The sequence below is a fragment of the Oryctolagus cuniculus genome, chromosome 13 (genome assembly GCF_964237555.1).
Source record: "Oryctolagus cuniculus chromosome 13, mOryCun1.1, whole genome shotgun sequence".
NCBI classification, from domain to species: Eukaryota; Metazoa; Chordata; class Mammalia; order Lagomorpha; family Leporidae; genus Oryctolagus; species Oryctolagus cuniculus.
The window spans coordinates 98,461,906-98,484,720 of NC_091444.1; the positions used below are offsets into that span (position 1 = coordinate 98,461,906).

Below are 22,815 nucleotides of genomic sequence, written 5' to 3' on the forward strand. Positions count from 1 at the left end.
CAGGGAAGATGCCGGTATTATCTTAGATAAGAAATGTTAGACACCAGTGAAAAAGAGAGGTAAACTGAAAGGAAGCGAGGTATTCCAATGTAGTTTTCACCCTCTTTTGTGAGTATGTTTTCATAGTTGCTTTCCTGATTATTCAGAATTCTAATACAGATGATGAAAGGTTGTTGTCAAATTTAGCAAATAAAAACACAATCCAATGTACAAAAGATACTTGTTTTAATTTTAAAGATATTTACACCTTAGTATGTTTTAAACAAATTATTTAGTCAAATAAATTCTTGCCATTGTGTGCTGTTTCCTATGGCTATTCATTGGTGCCTATTTCAGGATAGCATAGACATGTTACTTAAAGGCAAGTAAATCTTGTTTGAAAAAGCATGGATATGAGCAGTTATCAAAAATGGAGGATCCGCATCTGTGTCTCTAGATTAAAGTACAACCAATGGTTTGTAGTGCTCCAATAATTTATATGAATATAAAATGTAACAATTTGCATTCTTAAGTGTATGACATATATGAGATCGCAAATAACTTTATAAAAATTTTGTTCAGTAATAGGATTTTATTTCAAAGATGTGATCTTAAACAAAATGAATTATCTTAAGTTTAAAAGCATACAATGATTCACTTTTATTATTTATTTAAGAAAATATTATTATAATGAATTATAAAATGTTTATCATGGAAAAACATCCATTTTTGTTTCTTTAACCTTACCTCATACTGTAATTTAGAATCAATTTTATAGAACTAAAAATCTAATCTGTGCAACTAGTAACATGGTTTCATTCAAAAGATTTAGAGATAATATTTGCAATTCAAGCAGAATTTTGCTACAATTTTTCTACAAAGCACTGGAATATCTACTTACTTAATTAGCTTTGCTTCTTAGAAAATCTAAAAGGGTTTCAAGTCTTCCACAGATACAGATTTTGAACTCTTTCCAAAAAAAGACAGTTATTTTAAGTTATCTTTTCCTCCACTGTAGAAAATCTTGAAGGTCTTTTTTTTCCTCCCCTCACCAAAATCTCATTTTCACCTGAAATAATCACATTCAGGTTTTCTCAGAAGGTAAAGTACACCTTCTCACAAGGTTTCAAATTTCAGGATTCCAATAATGCATTTAGGCTAAGCACCCCCTTTGTGTGCCTATTATTTTGCAGTTCTGTTATTTGCACCCCATGTGGGTCCTTTGGAGGCTCCCAAGCCCTGACTAACCATGAATCCCTCAGTCCCTCAAAGTGGATCAATGACCACAAAGGTGCCTGAGGATCCCCAAGCCCTATCCTCCATCCAAAAGGAAAAGATAGGGCTTTGTGAGGCCGAAAGGAAGCGAAGGAAAACTGGACAAATGTAGCTCCTGCTCAAAGTGAAAAGTGCTTGGACAGATTATTTTTTTTTTCTGCCAGGCATCCTGCCAAACTTTTTTTTTTTTTTTTTTTTTTTTGACAGGCAGAGTGGACAGTGAGAGAGAGTCTTTCTTTTGCCATTGGTTCACCCTCTAATGGCCACCCTGGCCTGCGAGCTGCAGCCAGCACACCGTGCTGATCCGAAGCCAGGAGCCAGGTGCTTTTCCTGGTCTCCCATGGGGTGCAGGGTCCAAGCACTTGGGCCATCCTCCACTGCACTCCCTGGCCACAGCAGAGAGCTGGCCTGGAAGAGGGGCAACTGGGACAGAATCCGGCACCCTCACCGGGACTAGAACCCAGTGTGCCGGTGCCGCAAGGCGGAGGATTAGCCTAGTGAGCTGTGGAACCAGCTCTTTTTTTTTTTTTTTTTAAGAGAGAAGAGTTATTATTATTTTTTTGGTCTGATTTTTTTCTCTCAGTTTCTTGGAAAGTGTGGGTATTTACCACCCCCGTCGGCCCTGAAACCGGGGCCGGGCCGTTTTGTATTTTTCCCATCAGCCCACATCCCTGACTGCAGCTGCCCCCACCTCACCCTGTCAAAAGCCCAGCTCCAGGCGGCTCCCGAGGACACATCCTACTCTGGCCCTCTTGCCCATGAGCTCAGGATCCCCCACCCCAGACTCCCTGAGAGCTGGAAATCTTCACTTAACTGCCCCACATCCCCAAGGACCACTGCCTCCTGGCTCGCCCCCCACTCCAAGCGCCACCAGGGCTGGGCCGACTCCCCTCCCTTTGGAAGGCTTCAATTTGCACACTTGCTCCCTTCCTTGCCACAAACCCCCCTGCCCCAGCTCAAGGCTGTGCTCAGGCAGAGTAGGCCTCACTAACAAGGTAAAAGAAACATGATGTATTATTCAACTCAGTGTCAAGCCAAGCCTTCAGGTGGTTCTCCTTTGAATAAAGGTGTTTTATGGATGAATAATGTGTTTATTAGGACTTATTTCAATGAAAGCAGGAAAGGCAGAATTCTCTTGTTAATTCAGTATATTAAAGGTACATTTGTTCCTTCACCCTCTGTGCATTCCTTGAAAAGTTACCAGCGGATCTGGGTTGCTTAAGTGAATACAGGTTTTCACAGCGGTGTTCTCCTTATTCCTTGCTCGTGCAGAAGAGCTTGATAATGCTGAATTTTTGACACTTGCAATTGTATCCTTGTACAACTATTAGACACCAGGAATTATTAGAATTTTTCTCTGCAATCAAGGAGAAAATGGTTTTTAAGAGGGAAATTTTTATGACCTTGAATATTTTGGGGAGAACTTTCCTATGGGTAGAGGCTGAAATTGTGCAACAGGTTAGGCCACTGCCTGTGATGCCGGCATCCCATATGGACACCAGTTCAAGTCCCTGCTGCCCCAGCTCTGATCCGGCTCTCTACTAATGTGTCTGGAAAATCAGTGGAAGATGGCCCAAATCCCTGGTACCTTGCCCCCCACATAGGAGAACAGGATGAAGCTCCTGGCTCCTGGCTTAGCCTGGCTTATTACTGGCTGCTGTGACCTTTGGAGAGGGAACCAACAGGCAAAGATTCTCTCTCTCTCTCTCCCTCTCCCTCTCCCTCTCCCTCTCCCTCTCCTTCTCCCTCTCACTCTCTCTCTCCCTCTTCCTAACACTCTACGCTCATCCCCTCCCTCCTTCTCTCCCTCTCCCTCTCTCTTTCTCTCCCTGTCTTCTCTAACTGCCTTTCAAATAAATAGATCAATTTAAAAATTCAGAATTGGGTAATAATGTCTAAAACAGGTGAAATCCTAGCCATCAGTATGTATGTACTGGTCATGTATCTGTATTCCTTGTAAAATGTAATGAAGGCGATGGCACAGAAAGAACCTCTACATTGAAATGATCCAAAAAATGTTAGGAGGTCTGAAATTTATTTTAGAATGGGGTAACCATGCAACAACTGCTATAATTAACCATTGCTGAAGCTCTGGAAAGTCCTTGTAGTAGTCTCTTCATGTGTGTATATATGATGTTTTCTGTAGTAACAAGCTTAAAAAATGTTCCTGCTCTTGAACTAAGAGTCAGAAGAATGCTTCTCTCCTGACTCCTCCACTTATGAGCTGAGTGACTTGGGGTGAGCGTCTCATGTCACTTGGCTGCTGTTTGCCCAAAATAAAATAGGAATTATTACTACTCTTGGGACCTTAGAGAGTTACTGTGATCAAATGAAATTATGTGTACAAAGACCAAGTACTTCATAAGTGTAAGGTGCAATTGATAAAACCAACTCCTGTGCTAAGTAGTTGATAATTTCCTGGGGGAAACAGGCTTGAGCACTGGGGTTAGTTTAACGTGGAGATCGATAGTGTGTGTGCCTTCACCTTCCTTGCATGTGAAGGTAGGAATGGAGTTAGGTCTGTCTGAAAAGCTGTGTTTTGGATTTACAGCAATTCTACAAAATGTCATATTTCATTTGGGATTTAGACATTGGTGTCTGGTTTACCCAGTGCTGCACCTTATTTGCTGGTAGATTAATTGGGTTAAGGTCTGTGGACCAAATGTCCCTGAGAACACAATGTCAAAACTGATGAGCTTCATTATTTCTTTTGTATTCCACTGTTCAGGTTAACTCAAAGAGGAGTTTGAGTCTTTGCTTGGCCTTTCTTTCCCTCTCTCTCTCTTTTTTTCTTTGACAGGTAGAGTTATAGACAATGAGGGAGAGACAGAGTGAAAGGTCTTCCTTCTGTTGGTTCACTTCCCTAATGGCTGCTATGGCTGGCACTGCCCGATCTGAAGCCAGGAGCCAGGTGCTTCCTCCCGGTCTCCCATGCAGGTGCAGGGACCCAAGCACTTGGGCCATCCTCCACTGCCCTCCCAGGCCACAGCAGAGAGCTGGCCTGGAAGAGAACCAACCGGGACTAGTACCCAGCACCCCCACTGGGACTAGAACCCGGGGTGCCAGCACTGATGGCGGAGGATGAGCCTAGTGAGCTGCAGCACTGGCCATCTTTTTAAAATTTTAAAAATCTCAACAGAATTATTCACTTTTATGTCACACATTGGAAATTCTCCTTGTTTATTTTCAGAGGCTGTTCTGTGACATGACTGCCCTCTTACATTTAAAATTTTGTCTCATGTACTCTGTTTAACTCATTAAGAAGTTCTGTCTACAGCAAGGAAATAGTTCTCATTAAGGAGCCCTAACCTCTGCTGGATTCTCTTTTCTTTGCTTCCTTTTATTGCTAAGTGATCTCATAATAATTTCAGTGTTAGGAATTCCTAATGATTAGTACAAAATTTACTTTTCCTAAAGTACTTTTATTTTTAGAAGGTATAAAGGACAAAGTTGGAAACAGTAACACACTTAGCAACAGAACAAGAAAAACAAAAGACTGCATTTCAAGGACCGACTTAAACTTTAGAGTACTGGCTTATTTAAGAACTTTTTAGTGGAAACCAAGAGACTATCTGGGTAGTTTCATATTGAGAGTTTTAAATGATGCAGTATACATTCCAACCATGTAGAACCACTTAAAGAGGGTATTAAATAGCCTTGGGTAAAAATGGGATGTTTTCTTATTGAGCCATGAGAAACCAAGAGACATATTTAAAGACTGGGTTTAGGAGAGACTCCTGGAGCTAATCTGAGAGTGAAGTGCATGTACTTATGTAAGTCCCTTAAAGATTAGAGAGCATATGTCTTGGTAATAAAACTTTCTTCCTTTACACAATAACACACTAAACATTTGTGACTTCCTGCTAGGAATTACAAATTGTTTTAAGCCCATAGGACTTAATCAGCGGTTACTTAGTTAACTAGTAGCTCATTAGACTGGAACCAGTGCCAGTGTGTTTTCCACTAAGTCAGTCAGTTTTGAAGGGACATTATTTTAGAAGCATCACTCTAGTCCTCAAATGTAGCTGACTCAGGATCTCAAGCGCTGCATAGGCTCAGTTGACTCAGTGATACCAATTCCAGCCCTAGAAATTGGGGCTTTTGAGACAGGTCAAGAGAAGCATCTCTGTCTTTGAAAGATGGCTTTTATTTTGAATGTCAGTTGATATAAAATTAAAAGGTGGTGTTATCACTAGGTAAATAGAGAATGGTATAGAGATGTGTCCATGTCTCTGAAAGGACAGTTTCTAATTAAAAAAGGAAGAAAGTGGAGGGGGAGGAACTAAGCTGAGGTAAAGATGGGAGAACCTGGGGTAGCAATTAAGTTTCTTGGCAACATCAGAATCTAAAATATGTTGAAGTAAAAGTAGGTGAAAAATGTGGCATGTCCAGAAAGCCCTCCACCCACTGCTTGCTGAATCAATAAACCTAGAATGTTATTTAACTTGCTAATTTCTGCACACCTGAGAGCTTGTGAGCTTTGAGGAAAAGCTAAATGAGTTAATATTTGGCATCAGTCAGTCTCTCAGCTTCTGGAAAGATCTTGGAAACTAAGAATCATCTCCCACAATTCTCCCAGTACCTATGTCTGATGCAGAGTTGTACTACAGGCTGGGGAAGGAGGGGAGGCAAGAACAGAGGCAGGTGATTTCTAGAATGTTCTCTGGGCCCCTTGTGCTCCATGGCCTTCCCTCTCCTGGCTACCTGTCTGTAGCATCCTCTTGTCCCCCTCTGCTGGGGCTCCCTCTCACCTCCTCTGACATCCTCTTTCCTTTCTGTGACACTCAGCATCTCAGTGCTCTTCTGCTTTGACTGAGAGTCCAAGGTCTAAGCAGGAGACAGAAATCACACCTGTGATTTTAACAGAGAACTTAATGAAAGAATTGCTGGAGTAGAGGTTTGGTGCAGCAGTTTAAACCTTTGCTCAAGACACCTGCATTTTACTCCAGAGTGCCTGGGTTCCAGTCCCAGCACCACTTCTGATTCCAGCTCCCTGCTAATTGCACTCCAGAAGGCAGCAGGTGATGGCTCAAGTACCTGGGTTCCTGATACCCACTCTGGAGATCTGGATTGAGTTCTGGCTCCTGGCTTTGACCTGGCTCATCATTTGGGGAGGGGACAAATGGATTGGGCAATCAGTCTGTCTCTGTCTTGCCTTCAAATATTAATTCACTGATTAAAAAATGTAAGCCTTTCCAACAAGAGCAAAGTTATTAGCTAGTAAGCAGGAGTGGCATAGCATACAGGAAGATGTCCCAGAGTAGGGGCCAGCACTGTGATATAACTGGTAAAACTGTTGTCTGCAGTGTGGGCATGCCGTATGGGCTTCAGTTTGAGTCCTGGATGCTCTACATCTGGTGCAGCTCTACGTTATGACCCAGGAAAACAGTAGCAGGTGGCCCAAGTCCTTGGAATCATGCACTCATCTTGGAGACCTGGAAGAAGTGCCAGGCTCTTGGTTTCAAATAAGCTCAGGTCTGACCATTGTAGCCATTTGAGGAGTGAACCAATGGATGGAAGACTCTCTGTGTCTCTTCCTCTGCCTCTCTGTAAATATGCCTTTCAAATACATGAATAAATCCTTTTTTAAAAAAATTAACCCAGAGTAGCCAATGCAGGGAACAGCATTGCTGGGAAGATTCTAGAAGGAACCAGTGCCTTCTTCCTCTTCCAGCCCTGCAGTTTCCCCAACTCCACCCCTTCTATGTGGAGCCTCACACTGAGCAGATGGCCAAGGAGCTGGTGATGTTTGCAAGGGTAGCCCCAGCTTTACAGAGCAGAGTACAGAAGGCATGGAGCAATGAGGTGGCAGCTGGGTAACTGGGCCCCTCTCACCACCAGCAGGTGCTCCTGTGACCAGGGCCAGTGACCAGCCAGCAGCTATGGTACTAAATCTCAGCCCCACAAAATTCCTCGTGACACCACCAGAGAGAAAGAAGCTTTCACAATCTGAGTTGCTATTGAAAATATAAAGTCTCTTCTGTCCTGCCCACCATTCTGCCATGACTACCAGATCTGGCTTCCCTCAACATGGCTTTCTCCTCCTAGTGTTAGAATACCTAAGACTGTGTCCTAGAGATGATTGCCCCACCCTTTCTGCTCTGCCCCCACCTCCATAACAGACTTCCTGATGGAAGGGCCTTCTACCCTCTACCTGTTGTTCCTTCCTCCCCACCAGCCTTGCATCTTGTCTTTGTATTTTGTAATTCACATGTGCTTGGGTCAAGGGCATGTTTCAAATTGGATCGACAATAGGAGTCTTCACCTCAGAAAAGCACACACAGATGCTGCTTTGGTACACAGTCCCTGTGATTCCTTCACACCCTCCACATCCTGGCTGTGGACCCTCCAGGGGCCAGCAGTCTGGAGGGCATGGTCACTCTTGATCCAGACATCAAGATCCAAAAGTTCCCTGTCTTAATACAGCTGGCCCTGGATCACCAGCTACTGTGGAGGTTGGCTCATTCTTTGACAATGCTTTGTGTTCCTTAGATTGTTTCTTTATTATGCCAGAAATTGGTGGCTTTCACTTGTTTAAAAATTGTTTCTTTGAGAGGCACAGAGAGAGAGAGAGGAAACACACACACACAGATAGACTTGAGAGATCTCCCTTGCACTGCTTACTCTCCAAATGCCCACAATTGCTGGGGTGGGACAGGGGCCAGAGCCAGAAACTGGCAATGCAATCTAGGTCGGCCATGTGGCTGACATGCACCCAACCACTTGAGTGACTACTGCATCTTACCAGGGTACACATTAGCAAGAAGCTAGAATAGGTGGCAGAGTCAGGACTTGAACCCAGGACCACTAATATTGGGGGTAGGTATTTTAACCTGCTAGGAAGAACACCCAGCCTGGGTGGCTTTCACTGATGTATACATTCATGCATTCATGTCCCAGTTTTCCGACTCTCATAAAAACTGTGTGGAGGAATTATGCCTCCCCCTCCTTTCTTTTCTGCACATCACACAGTATTTGCACTTAAAACTTTATGTATGTATGTATGTATGTATTTGAAGAGCAAAGTTACAGAGAGAGTGAGAGAGAGACTAAGAGAAAGAGAGAGGGGGACTTAGAGGGAAAAGAGAGAGAGAGACCGTCCATCTACTGGTTCACTCCTTAAATGGCCTCAGTGGCCCAAGATGGACTGATCTGAAGCCAGGAGCTTCTTCCTGGTCTCCCACATGGATGAAGGGGCCCAAGAATTTGGGCCATCTTCAGCTGCTTTCCCAGGTGCATTAGCAGAGAGCTGGATCAGAAGTGGGGCAGCTGGAACTCAAATTGGCATCCATATGGGATGCTGGCACTGTAGGCAGTGTTTTACCTGCTAAGCCACAGTACCAACCCCCTAGTAATAAGAAGCAACAAATGCATTGGGGCAGAGTATGGAGGGAGCTAACTGCTCTAGCCTAAGGAGAAGATAGTTTAAAAAATGTGGAGATAGTGTAGTCTCAGGGAAGAGTTAGGGGGGAAAATGGCAGAGGAAACTCTACCACAATTAGAGGGACATGGTAGACATATCTGAAGGGTGTGGTCACCCATGACTCAGGACTCCAAGAGCCGAGAGCCTACACACCAGAGCTGGAAAGTGAGGTGAGATGGGACTGTTGTAGCCTTGGCCACTGGTGAAAAAGCAGCAAGGAGAGCTTAGAGGGAATGAGGCTTGAAGCCCCATGGGAGAAAGTGTACCAGCCAAACTAGAGGAGAGAAAAAAAAAATAAAAAATAACGGTATGGACACAGTTCTCTCTCTCCAATCACCTTACAAAGGCATACAAACCAATAGAGCAGGTGCCATTTTGGAAATACATACCAGCTGCGCCAGCTAGTGTCTGCTCCCGGCAATCAGCCAAGTGGAGACTCCTGACTCTAGTAGGGAGAAATAACAGGCAGCTAGGAGCCTGTGACTGTGTGAAGCTTCTGAACTGGGACTGTGAAAAAAAACAGGGTGTGTGGGAGGACTCACAGTGTGGGTGGTACTTTGAGCAGTCTCAGTGGGAGATGCCACAAGCTCTGGTGGTCCTGGATACCCTGTGAGAGACAGTGCTGGGGAATCAGAGCTTACACTGAGAACTGCACAGATGCTTTGTGTGGTCCTTGGGACAGAGCAGACAAATATTATACCAACTAGGGCTAGTGCTCAGGCACTGGTCTCCATCGAGAAGAGCTCAGTTGACCAGAATATACATCCCTTCTAATTCAAAAAGGAGAGATAAAAGATTTATGACACCAAGCCTGGGCGTGTCACTTTAGGCATGCCCTTAACCCTGGAGAATTGAACAGAGCTCTCTGGCCACATATTCTACGAGCCTCTAGAGATTCACTGAAAAAGCAGACAGTCCACTTATCTCCAGAGTCATAATACAACAATAAAAGCCGCCACAGTGGATAAAACAAAAGAAGAAACCAACGAATGTTTCCACAAATTCAGAACAACAAATGCAACAATCCAAGAAACAAGAATAAGAAAGACAGCAATACATTCACAAAGAACAGAACAATTCAATCCTACATATGAAGACAATTAGAAGAAATACAAGAAATGGAACTCAAAAAATTGATCATAAGATTACATAGAAATAATCAAAGATTACATAGAAATAATCAAAATCAAACAAACTACTTAAATCCCTTTAGGACATGGAAGAAAATCTCTCTAATAGGTTTCATTTAGGGATTCTTTCTGAGGGAAATCTCATATGAGATTAAGCCAATGTTGCAAATTTAAAACTCGAATTCAACAGTAGACAGACAAAAGTATTTGAATTTATATGGCTAATTCCTTATATTTTAAAAAATATTTTATTTATTTATTAGAGAGGTAGATTTACAGACAGTGAAAAGTAGAATCAGAAAGGTCTTCCATCCACTGGTTCACTCCCCAATTGGCTGTAATGGCCGGAGCTGTGCTGATTCAAAGTCTGGAGCCAGGAGCTTCTTCCAGGTCTCCCACTCAGGTACAGGGGCCCAAGGACTTGGGCCATCTCCTACTGCTTTCCCAGGCCATAGCAGAGAGCTTGATCAGAAAAGGAGCAGCCAGGACTAGAACCAGTGCACATATGGGATGCCAGCACTACAGGTGGAGGATTAACCCACTGTGTCACAGTGCCAGCTCGTAATTCATTATATTTTAAAAAGTTTTAATTATTTGACAGGCAGAGTGACAAAGTGAATATAAGAAAGAGATCTTCCTGCTGTTGGTTCATTCCCCATATTGCCACAACCACTGGGACTGGGTTAGGCTGAAGCCAGGAGTCAGGAACTCTACTCAGGTTTCCCACATGGGTGACAAGAACTTAAACACTGGATCCAACAATCCCTGCTTCTCAGCTGAATTAGGAGGGAGTTAGACAGGAAGCAGCATAGTCAGGTCGATCTGTCCATTCCATATGGGACATGGGAGTACCATGCAGCAGCTTAATCCATTATGACACATCACCTGCCTCTAATTCATGATATTTTGTCAAACTGTATCTGCCTGCATGAATACAGCTCTGTTTCCTAAAACAGTATTATATCATCTTCAAGTGAAATTAAAATATCCTATGAATATATGTGTATGCTATGCCATGGTTACCCCAATGTGGACCACAAATCAGCATACCAATATCACAGTGATGTTACTATAAATCCAAACTCTTGATCTCTGCCTGGGCTGAAGCTCCATGCACATTAAAGTTGGAGAAGCACAGTCATGTGTAGCTACTGTAATTTTGAATAATACTTTTACTTGGATGTGTGATATAAATTTCAAGCTTAAGTTTATTTTTGAATTGTTACTATTGCTATTATTCCTTTGTTTCATGGCTCTATGGTGATTCAGGAGTATTTCTCCACAATTGTTCTCTGATTTGCCCCTGTTATGTCATGGCCTCAAGAAGCCTGTTTCTGAGAAAAGCTAGAAGATAGAGAATTAAATGATTACTATCCATGTAATTTAAATAAACAGTAAATTATTTGATTTTATTTTAATTGTTTTATAAAAATTCCTTATCCCACTATTCCAGCAAAACTCCAAAACAATGATTTTGAAGGTAAGTAAATTTTATTCTATTGTATAGAGAATTTGAAACATGGAAAATGTTTTTGAAAAAGGTTTACTAAATCTGAAATATAAAGCAAAAGAATTTGTGAATTAATACTGGGCTCCAATACAAAGAGGCTGCACATGTAGTTAGTTGTGTTCTTTAAAAACCCTTATTAAGATTTTAAATTGCTGTCAAGGGCAACTTATCATAGGAAGATGAAACTATGATTCATTTACCAAGTGTGACTGTGACAACAAAGATTAATTTAATCTAGGTTTTTACACATGAGTATTCAAATGGAATCTGAAGCAAGAGAAGTAGTTGATTTTTGTCCATTTTTTTATGGGGATACTTTTCACCTTCTTCATTTCAGTAGTCACAATGAGCTGGTGGAATAAACAGTGATATCAATAACTTCAAATATGGGTCATGATTCAAAGTTATTCTAAGATGTTTTTGGTTCTTTAGACATAGGCTGGAATGTGCTGGAATGACACATGATCATGGAAGCAGAGGGTATGACATTTATTGGGGAAATAAAAGTTAGCTCAGCAGAAATGGACATTTCTAGCTATTGTGTGAATGTCAAGCATAGTTGCAAATCACTTTTCCTGTGGGTCCTTGTATCTTGGTCTTGGGCCTCAGCCCAGTATCAAATTAGTGGCTTACCTTTTATTCCCAAAATTAATATTCATGTCAGTCAGTAGCATGGTGGCAAAATTCAAAGCAAGCTAGATGTTTCCAGAGCTGCAATAAACTAGCAGGCATTCAGGAAATGAGGTTAGAGCTGGGAAGATGCACGGTGCTGTGCAAGTGTCAGCCATCCCATTAACGTCAGGATCCCTGAGTACCATGACAGGTGGGCTCTTGCAGATCTCATCAGTAACACTAATCTCAATTTTGAGCCTATTATCAAGATTATGCACCATGGTTGATATTTATTGGTGACACATCCATAGATACTCTGGATAACAAAATGCCCTACCCCTGTCCATCAGTGGTAGTTCTTTTATTTTTCTTTTTTGTCATATACCTATATATGATAAAATATCCCAACAGGCTTTAAATACTCCTACACATGACATAATAAATTGTTCATGGAGATCATGATAAAGTAATATAAATACCTTTATTCTGGCATGAAGGCAAATATTGTTGACTCCTACATTTTTCAATGATCTGAAAACATCTTTCCCATAAAGTTGAGGTGTCAAGATCCTGAAGGGCAAACTTTAGAAATTGAACAATGAGTCAACAGCATCACCAAGTAGAATATGGGGGGAAAATAACTCACTACAATATGTTGGAAAGAGCAATTACTGGTAGAATCTTATGTTATCATAAATAAAAATTACATAAAGTATAAATCACATTCTTACATAATTTGAATGAAGGAACTACCAATGTAATATTATTTTCCTCAATAGTTCTCCTATATATATATTTCCTATGTATAATAGATGATATTATCTTATATTGCACTCAAAAATATTTAATAGTATATGTTTTACATAGAAAAAATGAGATGTCCTTCTTGAAAAGTTCCTTACTTTCATGTTAAAGAAACCGTAACTTTATAGAGAACATTTTGTAAAGCAATTTCAGCAAGATCATATGTGTTTTTAGATGACATGATTTATGTGGACAAACCTAAACACTCCACCAAAAAGCTGTTAGAATTGATAAACCAATTCAGTAAAGTTGCTAGTTAAAATATAAATATACAAAATCAAGTGCTTTTTCTAGGTTAATGATGAACTCACAGAAAAAGAAATCAAGAAAGAAATTTTATTCACTGTCAAAAAAGAAAAAAGAAATTTCATTCACAATAGGCACCAAAAAATCAACTGTTTAGGAATAAATTGAACCAAAGAAGTGAAAGGCTTATACAATGAAAAGTCTCAAACATTGAAGAAGAGGTCATTAAGGGCTGCAAACAAATGGAAAGATACCACTAGCTCATGGATTGAAAGATTCAAAATCATTAAAATGTCTATTCTATATAAGCAATCTACAGATTCAGTGCAATCCCTATCAAACTACCAATGACATTCTTTACAAAACTAGAAAAAGCAATCCTAAAATTTGTATGGAATCACAAAAGACCCAGAATACCCAAAGCAATCCTGAATGAGAAAAGTCAAGGTGGAGGCATCTACCTGACTTCAAAGCATACTACAAAGCTATAGTGATCAAAGCAGCATAGTACTGGCATAAAAACCAATACATCTCTGCGAGTGAGATCCCAGTGGAAAGAACAGGTCATCAAAGAAGGAGGTACCTTTCTCTGAAGGGAGGAGAGAACTGCCACTTTGACTATGACCTTGTCTAAATATGATCAGAGTCGGTGAACTCAAAAGGCTTCCATAGCCTTGGCAACTCATGACTAGAGCCTAGGGCGATTACTGATGCCATAAACAAGAGTGTCAATTTGTTAAGTCAACAACAGGAGTCACTGTGCATTTACTCTGCATGTAGGATCTCTGTCCTTAATGTGCTGTACATTGTGATTTAATGCTATAACTAGTACTCAAACAGTACTTTATACTTTGTGTTTCTGTGTGGGTGCAAACTGATGAGATCTTTACTTAATTTATACTAAATTGATCTTCTGAATATAAAGAGAATTGAAAATGAATCTTGATGTGAATGGAAGGGGAGAGGGAGCAGGAAAGGGGAGGGTTGTAGGTGGAAGGAAGTTATGGGGGGAAAGCCATTGTAATCCATAAGCTGTACTTTGGAAATTTATATTCATTAGATAAAAGTTAAAAAAAAAACAATACATAGAATGATGGAACTGAACAGAGAGCCCAGAAATTAATCCATATACATACAAGCCAACTGATTTTTGACAAAAGTGCTCAGACCAAACAGTGGAAGTAAGGATAGTCTCTTGAACAAATGGTGCAGGGAAACTGGATTTATATGCATACAAGAATGAAATTAGATCCATACCTATCACCATATTCAAAAATAAATTCAAGGTGGATAAAAGACTTAAATTTTAGACCTGAGACTATGAAGTTGCTGGAAGAACACATAGCAAAATCACTCCAAGACATTGCTGTAGGGGATGGCTTATTGGATAAGATCCCCAAGCACAGCCGACAAAAGAAGAACTAAATAAATGGGACTATATCAGACTCAGCAGCTTTTTCAAAGCATAGAGAATAATCAATAGAGTGAAGAGACATCCAAATGAATGGGGAAATATTTGCAAATCTCTTTTCTGACAAAGGATTAATATTCCAGATATATCAGTAACTTTAAAAACTCAACAATAATAAATAATCCAGTTGAGAAATGGGCAAAGGACTTTAATAGGCAGTTCTCAAAAGAAGAAATACAAATGGCCAAAAATATGTGAAAACAGGCTCAGCATCCCAAGCCATCAGGGAAATGCAAATCAAAACCACAATGAGCTATCACCTCACCCCTGTCAGAATGGCTAAAATCCAAAACAGAGTGCACCAAGTGCTGGTGAGGATGTAGAGAAAGGGGAACACTTATACACTATTTTTGGAAATATAAATTACTGAAGCCACTGTGGAAAATAGTGTGGAGATATCTGAAAAAAAAAAAACAAACAAACAAACTAGAACTAGATTCGCCATATGATCCAACAATCCCACATTGGGTATATCTCAAAGACTTGAATACTATTAAGAGATACCTTCATAATTATGTTCATAGAAGCTCTTCACAAAAGCCAACATTGGGAATTAATGAAGCTGTCCACCATCAGAAAAATGGATAAAGAAAATGTGGTAGATATACACAATGGGGTATTATTCAGGTATAAAGAAGAGAAGGAAATTCTACCATCTGAAGCCAAATGGATGCCACTGGAGGACATCAGGATGACTGAAATAAACCAGACCTAGAAAAACAAATACTGCATGCTCTCCTTTATTGGTAGGGGCTAAAATTAAAAATAAAATAGAAGAAAAAAAGAAATGTCTGTGTGTATTAGCATTATTGAAAATACTGTTTTGTGAAATTTTGTTATATATCTTTGTAAATCCAGTGGTTAAATGTGTTATATTACTCTAGTTTCAATGATCTGTGACTACTTCAAAATTTATTGTACATTATTTTTATACCCATTGTCTATTTTTCCCACTAAACTAGGGTCTTTTGCTTTTTACTTGTTAAACTTCTTATTCTTGGAAGTGTTAAGCCTTCGTACCATAATATAAATTTGAAATGTTATCTCAAAAACTAAAACAAAGGGGGGGAGGAAAAAGTTTGGGAGGGAGAGATGGGGAGAATGTAAAGGTGGTGGGGAAAGTTATTAGGTCCTTAGGATTACATATACAAAGTAAAATGAGTCTGTTAAAAACTAATTAAAAGTTAAAATTAAAAAAAAAAAACACTTAAAGTTTTTAGAAATTTTAATGCAATCAATAAACCCCAGGATTGGGGGGAAAATCAATACATGGATGGTGGGCATTGTGGTGTGACTGGATGACATCAGAGTATGTAGGGATCAGCTTTCATCCATTATTCAAATCCAGCTTCTTACTGGTGTGCCTGCATGGCAGCAGATTGTGGCAATGATGCCTGGGTTTATGCTACACTTGTTAGAGACCCAGATGGAGTTCCAGGCTCCTGATTCAGCCTGGTCCAGTCCTGGCAGTTGCCAACATTCAGGGAGTGAACCACTGGATGGAAGATTTCTTGCTCTCCCTGTTGTGCTATCATTCACATATATGGATGGATGGATGGATGGATGGATGGATGGATGGATGGATAACTGAATGTTAAAGTAATGGGTACTTGTGGAAGTGGCCTCCATTTACAAAAATTCTCCTCCAGGCTTTCTTTCATTCTTTACTGCTTTACACCAGATATGACAGCTGAGGACAACTGCCTTTGAGAACCAGGTAAGATACACAATCTCACAGTGTAAAACCAAATAGCCAGAGTATAGGGAGGGGTCTTCCCTTCAAAGAGCAATTAGTCAAAGGGCCTCAAGTGTTGAACACTGTTTTCATCCTTACTGGTAGGAGGTTGCTGTGGTTCAGCTCATACCCACAAGTGAAAACTTTCAAATATTAGATGACCTTTTACAAGATACTTTCATGGCAGGGACACTAACCCACTGTTGGTGGGAATGCAAATTGGTTAAGCCACTATGGAAGTCAGTCTGGAGATTCCTCAGAAACCTGAATATAACTCTGCCATTCAACCCAGCCATCCCACTCCTTGGAATTTACCCAAGGGAAATTAAATTGGCAAACAAAAAAGCTGTCTGCACCCTAATGTTTATTGCAGCTCAATTCACAATAGCTAAGAGCTGGAACCAACCCAAATGCCCATCAACAGTAGACTGCATAAAGAAATTATGGGATATGTACTCTTTAGAATACTATACAGCAGTCAAAAACAACGAAACCCGGTCATTTGCAACAAGATGGAGGAATTTGGAAAACATCATGCTGAGTGAATTAAGCCGATCCCAAAGGGACAAATATCATATGTTCTCCCTGATCAGCGACAACTAAATGAGCACCAAAGGGGAAACTTGTTGAAGTGAAATGGACACTATGAGAAACAGTGACTTGTTCAGTTCTTGTCCTGATGGTTGATGTACAGTGTAATACTTTATCCATTTTAGTATTTTTTTTGTTCTAGTACTATTGGTTGAACTCTGTAATTAACACACAATTATTCTTAGGTGTCTAAATTTAACTGAAAAGTGATCCCTGTTAGGAATTTGGAAAACATTATGCTGAGTGAAATAAGCCAATCCCAAAGGGACAAATACCACATGCTCTCCCTTATAGGTGACAACTAACTGAGCACCAAGAAGGAAACCTGTTAAAGTGAAATGAACACTATGAGAAACGGTGACTTGATCAGCCCTCACCCTGACTGTTGATGAGCAGCTTAATACGTTATCCCTCTTAGTATTTTTTTTGTTTGTTCTACTTAATACTTATGGTTGAATACTGTAATCAATACACAATTATTCTTAAGTGCTGAAACTTAACTGAAAAGTGATTGCTGTTAAATATAAGAGTGGGAATAAGAGAGGGAAGAGATGTGCAATTCGGGACATGCTCAAGCTGACTTACCTCAAACGGTAGAGTTAGAAACATACCAGGGGATTCCAATTCAATCCCATCAAGGTGGCATGTACCAATGCCATCTCAATAGTCCCAGTGAACAATTTCTGTTCACAATTGATCATAATGATAGGACTAAGAACCAAAGGGATCACATAAACAAGAATAGTGTCTGCAAGTACTAGCTGATAGAATTAAAAAGGGAGAGAATGATCCAACATGGGAAGTGAGATACACAGCAGACCCATAGAATGGCAGATGTCCTAAACAACACTCTGGCCTCAGAATCAGCCCTTAAGGCATGCGGATGCAGCTGAAAAGCCCATGAGAGTATTTCAGGCATGGAAAGCCAAGACACTCTGGGGGGAAAAAAAAACACCTAAATGAATGATCTCTGCGAGTGAGATCCCAGTGGAAAGAACGGGTCATCAAAGAAGGAGGTACCTTTCTCTGAAGGGAGGAGAGAACTTCCACTTTGACCATGGCCTTGTCCAAATAAGATCAGAGTCGGTGAACTCAAGGGGCTTCCATAGCCTTGGCAGCTCATGACAAGAGCCTAGGGTGATTACTGATGCCATAAACAAGAGTGTCAATTTGTTAAGTCAACAACAGGAATCATTGTGCACTTACTCCTCGTGTAGGATCTCTGTCCTTAATGTGCTGTACATTGAGATTTAATGCTATAACTAGTACTCAAACAGTATTTTTCACTTTATGTTTCTGTGTGGGAGCAAACTGTTGAAATCTTTACTTAATGTATGCTAAACTGATCTTCTGTATATAAAGAGAATCGAGTATGAATCTTGATGTGAATGGAAGGGGAGAGGGAGCAGGAAAGGGGAGTGTTGCGGGTGGGAGCAAGTTAAGGGGGGGAAGCCATTGTAATCCATAAGCTGTACTTTGGAAATTTATATTCATTAAATAAAAGTTAAAAGAAAAAGAAAAAAAAGTTGAACTAAACTTGCTATAAGTAAGGCAGTAATTCAGGATGTGTTCTTATGGAAGAAAATGATCAAAAGCATTTGCCTTGGATTACTTTTTTAATGTTCATTTCTTTTCAGCTACTTGAAAGGCAGAGTGACAGTGAGACAAAGAGAGATGCTTCATCTGACAGCTAACTCTCCATATGCCCAGAACAGCTAAGGCTGGATTAGGCTGAATCCAGGAAGCTGAAAACTCATTTGAACCTCTTTCATGGGTGACAGGGGCCCAAGCACTTGAACCATCATCTGCTACTTCCCACGATGCACTGGCAGGAAGCTAGATTGGAAGTGGAGGATCCAGACACAAAGTAGTACTCAGATATGGGCCAAGGACATCTCCAGGATGACCCAAGTCATTACACCACAACACTCTCACCCCTGGACTCTAAATAATGAACACCCATCTGTGATGAAATGTTTGCTAATCATTCACTATGATTAGAAGTGTAAAATGTGATGGTGCACAAAACTTAAAAGTGTCTTGGACCACAAATGAAAATCAAGTTAAAGATATGTTAGCAGATCTCAAAGTATATCTTTAGTTACCAGGTAAAAATATTCAATTATCAAAACCTAACTTAAAGCAGTTTTGAAATATTTGTAAATATGTCAGTTTGGTTGCATTTGTTAAGTTTATTAAATAGTTGCAAAATATTGAGGATGGCACTGTGGCATAGTGGACTAAGCCTCTGCCTGCAGTGTTGGAATGCCATACAGGTGCTGGTTCTTGTCCCCATTGCCCCTCTTCTGAGCCAGCTCGCTGCTATTGCCTGTGAAAGCAGTGGAAGATGGTCAAGGTGCTTGGACCCCTGCACCTGCATGGGAGACCTGGAGAAAGCCACTGGTTTCTGACTTCAGATTGGCTAGGCTCCAGCTTTTGCACCCATTTGGGGAGTGGATTGCAAATGGAAGATCTCTCTGTCTCTCCCTCTGTCTGTATCTCTGCTTCTCAAATAAATATATATTTAAAAATTAGCTGCAACATGCGTTTCATGTCTACATTAATGAGGATAATTACAACCATTACTAGCATACATATGTCAATCAAACTAAGTACTTCAACAAACTAAAAATAAGAAGTATATGAACAACCTGAAACCCAAGGGGAAAGAGGCAATATATCTAACCGTGTCCAAAGACTCTGCAGTGTTGTGATGTGAAGCCTGAGTTGCTGAAGTAGGAGTCTCCAAGTTTTGTTGTGGAGTAAGATCTCTGCTGAGCCAGAAACTATTAGCACGATTTCCAACGCTATGTGACGCTACCGAAGTTTGCGTAGAAACAGTTTGCGTAGAAACAGACTTGGTTAATGTTCCAGTCTGTTGTTTCTCCAGGAGAAAATTTTTAGTTCTGACCTCTGCTAACATTTCATTAGCTCTGTGAAGATTGAAAGGACCAATGTTTAGTATTTCATTTTCCCCTTAATAATTCTTACATGAATTTCATTTTTAAAAGTAAGAGTCAATGAGCATGCACAATAAACAGTGTTTTAATACTGAAAATGTGTCAGAGCACAGTCTCTGTATAATTAAGGTCTTTTCATTTTTAAAGTTGAAAATTTCACAACGTGACTCAAACCCAGTACAAGGGAGAAGGATGCCTGTCAATGCTGTATGACTGATCCGGTGACATCTGCTTCCTCCCAAAAGGCTCTGTTCTCAAAATCCTTGCGCATGCCATTAGAAATATTTTATTTAACAATTCTGATATAATGGATGTTGATTTCTTCGATGCTAGTAAACATTTTCCTAATATATAAATATTTCAAAACATCATGTTTTGCCACTTAAATATATGAAACAGTAACTTTTTTAAAAGGATAGAAAACTAAGTTAGAGATTTAGAATACCACCAAAGACATTTTCAGGTGCTTACTTTCAACAGCCCTGCTTTTTTCACCCACTTTTTGGGAGAAATTAAGCAAGTGCTTGATTTTTGGCATTGAGAGATAATTCAGAACAACAATGACTGTGGGGAATGAGATAGCCAAGTAAGTATTCAGCAACAACTAAAGCAGCTAGGAAGACATCAAAGGTGGGACTTGCTCTTTCTTTCTTCCAGACACTACACTTTCCTTCCTCTCTTTCTTAATCTTTCTCAAGGCGTCCTTTGATCACAATAAAGGAAAGGTAACTAGACAAGTGCCATATTGTACCAACAGGTGGAGGAGGGGGAGGAAGAAATGCTAGACACTTAAGTTGTAATCTTGAACTTAAGTTAACAGAGTTGTTAACATTTACATAAATTGTTCTGCACTAAAAATTCACTGGTAATTTCATTTACTAACATTATTTTCCAAAATCACTTTGTCTAGGTAGATTATATCCTTACTAATCTCAGGAATCTGTTTCACTAAGAATTATGCTTTAGTGGCAAATTAGCAAATGTAAGCTATTGTCTGCGAGTCTATGTTTTGACTTACTCATTCACTTGCTTTGAAAAAGCTTCTACACCCTGAATGATCTCATCTTGTGTGCTTATCAAAGCTTCATATCCCTCTAGAAGGAGCTGCTTATATTCCTCCAATTCTTTAGAAATGGCTTCCTGAGGAGCTTTCATTTTGGAGAGTGTAGATATCCCAACATGGATTCTCTGTTCTTTTTGTATACTTTTTTGAAATGTCATCACTCTCCATTAGATACTTAGATACTTAGAACTTTTTTGAGATGATGCTTTTTTCTAAAGCAAAATAAAAAGGTAATTTAAAAAATCATTAAAATATATATTAATGTTTTTATTTATTTCTTTTAGTTTTGAATCAGTGATTCTGAGAGAAATTTTAAAGTAAAAAACAAGCCAAAGTTTAAAATATTTATCTTCAATACACATTGACTGAAATTTGAATTATAATGAAAATGATACCATTATTACATTACTACTCATGTAAATTAGTTATCCAAAGATATAAGCATGGATTAAAATTGAATAGCAATTAAAGCAACTAAAACTATACTATAATTCCTAAATTACAATTTTCCCCTTGAGGTTAATGAGAAATCACAATTGCTTCTTAGAAAATCTAAAAGGGTGTCAAGTCTTCTACAGATACAGATTTTGAACACCACTGAACTCTTTCCAAAAAAAGACAGTTATTTTAAGTTATCTTTTCCTCCACTGTAGAAAATCTTGAAGGTCTTTTTTTGCCTCCCCTCACCAAAATCTCATTTTCACCTGAAATAATCACATTCAGGTTTCTCAGAAGGTAAAGTATACCTTCTCACAAGGTTTCAAATTTCAGGATTCCAACAGGGCCTTTAGGCTAAGCTCCCCCTTTGTGTGCCTATTATTTTGCAGTTCTGTTATTTGCACCCCATGTGGGTCCTTTGGAGGTTCCCAAGCCCTGACTAGCCATGAATCCCTCAGTCCCTCAAAGTGGATCACTGACCACAAAGATGCCTGAGGATCTCCAAGCCCTATCCTCCGTCCAAAAGGAAAAGATAGGGCTTTGTGAGGCCGAAAGGAAGCGAAGGAAAACCGGACAAATGTAGCTCCTGCTCAAAGTGAAAAGTGCTTGGACAGATTAGTATTTTTTTTTTCTGCCAGGCATCCTGCCAAACTTTTTTTTCTCTTTTTTTTTTTTTTTAAGAGAGAAGAGTTATTATTATTATTGTTTTGGTCTGATTTTTTTTTCTCAGTTTCTTGGAAAGTGTGGGTATTTACAACCCCGTGGGCCCTGGAATCAGGGCCGGGCCGTTTTGTGTTTTTCCCATTGGTCCACATCCCTGACCGCAGCTGCCTCCACCTCACCCTGTCAAAAGCCCAGCTCCAGGTGGCTCACAAGGACACATCCTACTCTGGCCCTCTTGCCCACTAGCTCAGGATCCCCCACCCCAGCTTCCCTGAGAGCCAGAAATCTTAACTTAACCGCCCCCCACCCCCAAGGACCACTGCCTCCCGGCTCGCCCCCCACTCTGAGCACCGCCAGGCCTCAGCCGCCTCCCCTCCCTCCGGAAGGCTTGAATTTGCACACTTGCTGGGCACCGCGCCGCGAGCCCCCTGGGCCCAGCGCCTGGCGGGGCTCGGGCAGAGTCGGCCTCCCGGGCCCTCGTCCCCCGCCGCCGCTGCCGCCGCAGTGCCCACCCCCTCGCAGCAGCCCAGCGCTGCCACAGTCGGGTTAGCTGCTCCGCGGGGCCGCGGACACGTGCGGAGGTCGCGGTGACACCGCAGCCCCCTCTGGAGGCCCGGCGCGACCCGGACCCTCAGGTGAGGAGCTGCGCGCTTGGGTGGGTGGGATGCCGGGTAGGGGGTCCCGGGGGAGCTCTGAGGGCTCGCCGGGGTCCGAGGCCGGCGCGGAGGTGGGGTGCTGTGTGTCCTCCCTTAGGAACTGAGACGGGGTCGGTCACGGGGGCCAGTTCTGGGGAGGCAGCGGCGCCTTTCCCGGTCTGGCGAGGAGGCGACAGCCGGCCGAGGGGAGACCGCCGCCAACGGGAAGTCGCGTGGCAGCGCCCACGCGTCCGTGCGCGCGGACACCCGTTCCTCCAAA

General features: G+C 41.0%; 1 protein-coding gene across 8 annotated transcripts; it reads right to left on the reverse strand.

Annotated features, from left to right (window-relative positions):
- Positions 1 to 2,384: 2,384 nt before the first annotated feature.
- Positions 2,385 to 22,801, reverse strand: LOC103350878 (ankyrin repeat domain-containing protein 26). 8 transcript variants are annotated; one of them, XR_011381714.1, is made up of 6 exons: positions 22,413 to 22,801; positions 20,755 to 21,011; positions 19,463 to 19,709; positions 12,409 to 12,499; positions 6,006 to 6,105; positions 2,385 to 2,611 (listed from the first exon to the last, which is right to left on the reverse strand). XR_011381714.1 is itself a non-coding variant. In XM_070056039.1 (5 exons), exons 2-5 carry the CDS (start codon positions 20,955 to 20,957, stop codon positions 2,508 to 2,510), a joined length of 645 nt encoding a protein of 214 aa, XP_069912140.1. In that variant the 5' UTR covers positions 20,958 to 21,011; positions 22,413 to 22,797; the 3' UTR covers positions 2,385 to 2,507. The 8 variants fall into 8 exon arrangements, 2 of the variants coding, with proteins under 2 accessions (XP_069912140.1, XP_069912139.1); XR_011381710.1 differs by having other exon boundaries at positions 12,409 to 12,511; positions 22,413 to 22,795; XM_070056039.1 differs by lacking the exon at positions 6,006 to 6,105 and having other exon boundaries at positions 22,413 to 22,797.
- Positions 22,802 to 22,815: the final 14 nt, after the last annotated feature.

What these genes read in the sequence shown, in the direction of transcription:
- LOC103350878 (XM_070056038.1), bottom strand. Translation starts at nt 20,957, where the DNA reads ATGACATTTCAAAAAAGTATACAAAAAGAACAGAGAATCCATGTTGGG. An exon ending in TTTTCAAAGCAAGTGAATGA is followed by an intron (nt 19,710 to 20,754) that starts GTAAGTCAAAAC and finishes CAATCTTCACAG; the next exon opens with AGCTAATGAAATGTTAGCAG. An exon ending in CTGCAGAGTCTTTGGACACG is followed by an intron (nt 12,512 to 19,462) that starts GTTAGATATATT and finishes CAATTTCTAAAG; the next exon opens with TTTGCCCTTCAGGATCTTGA.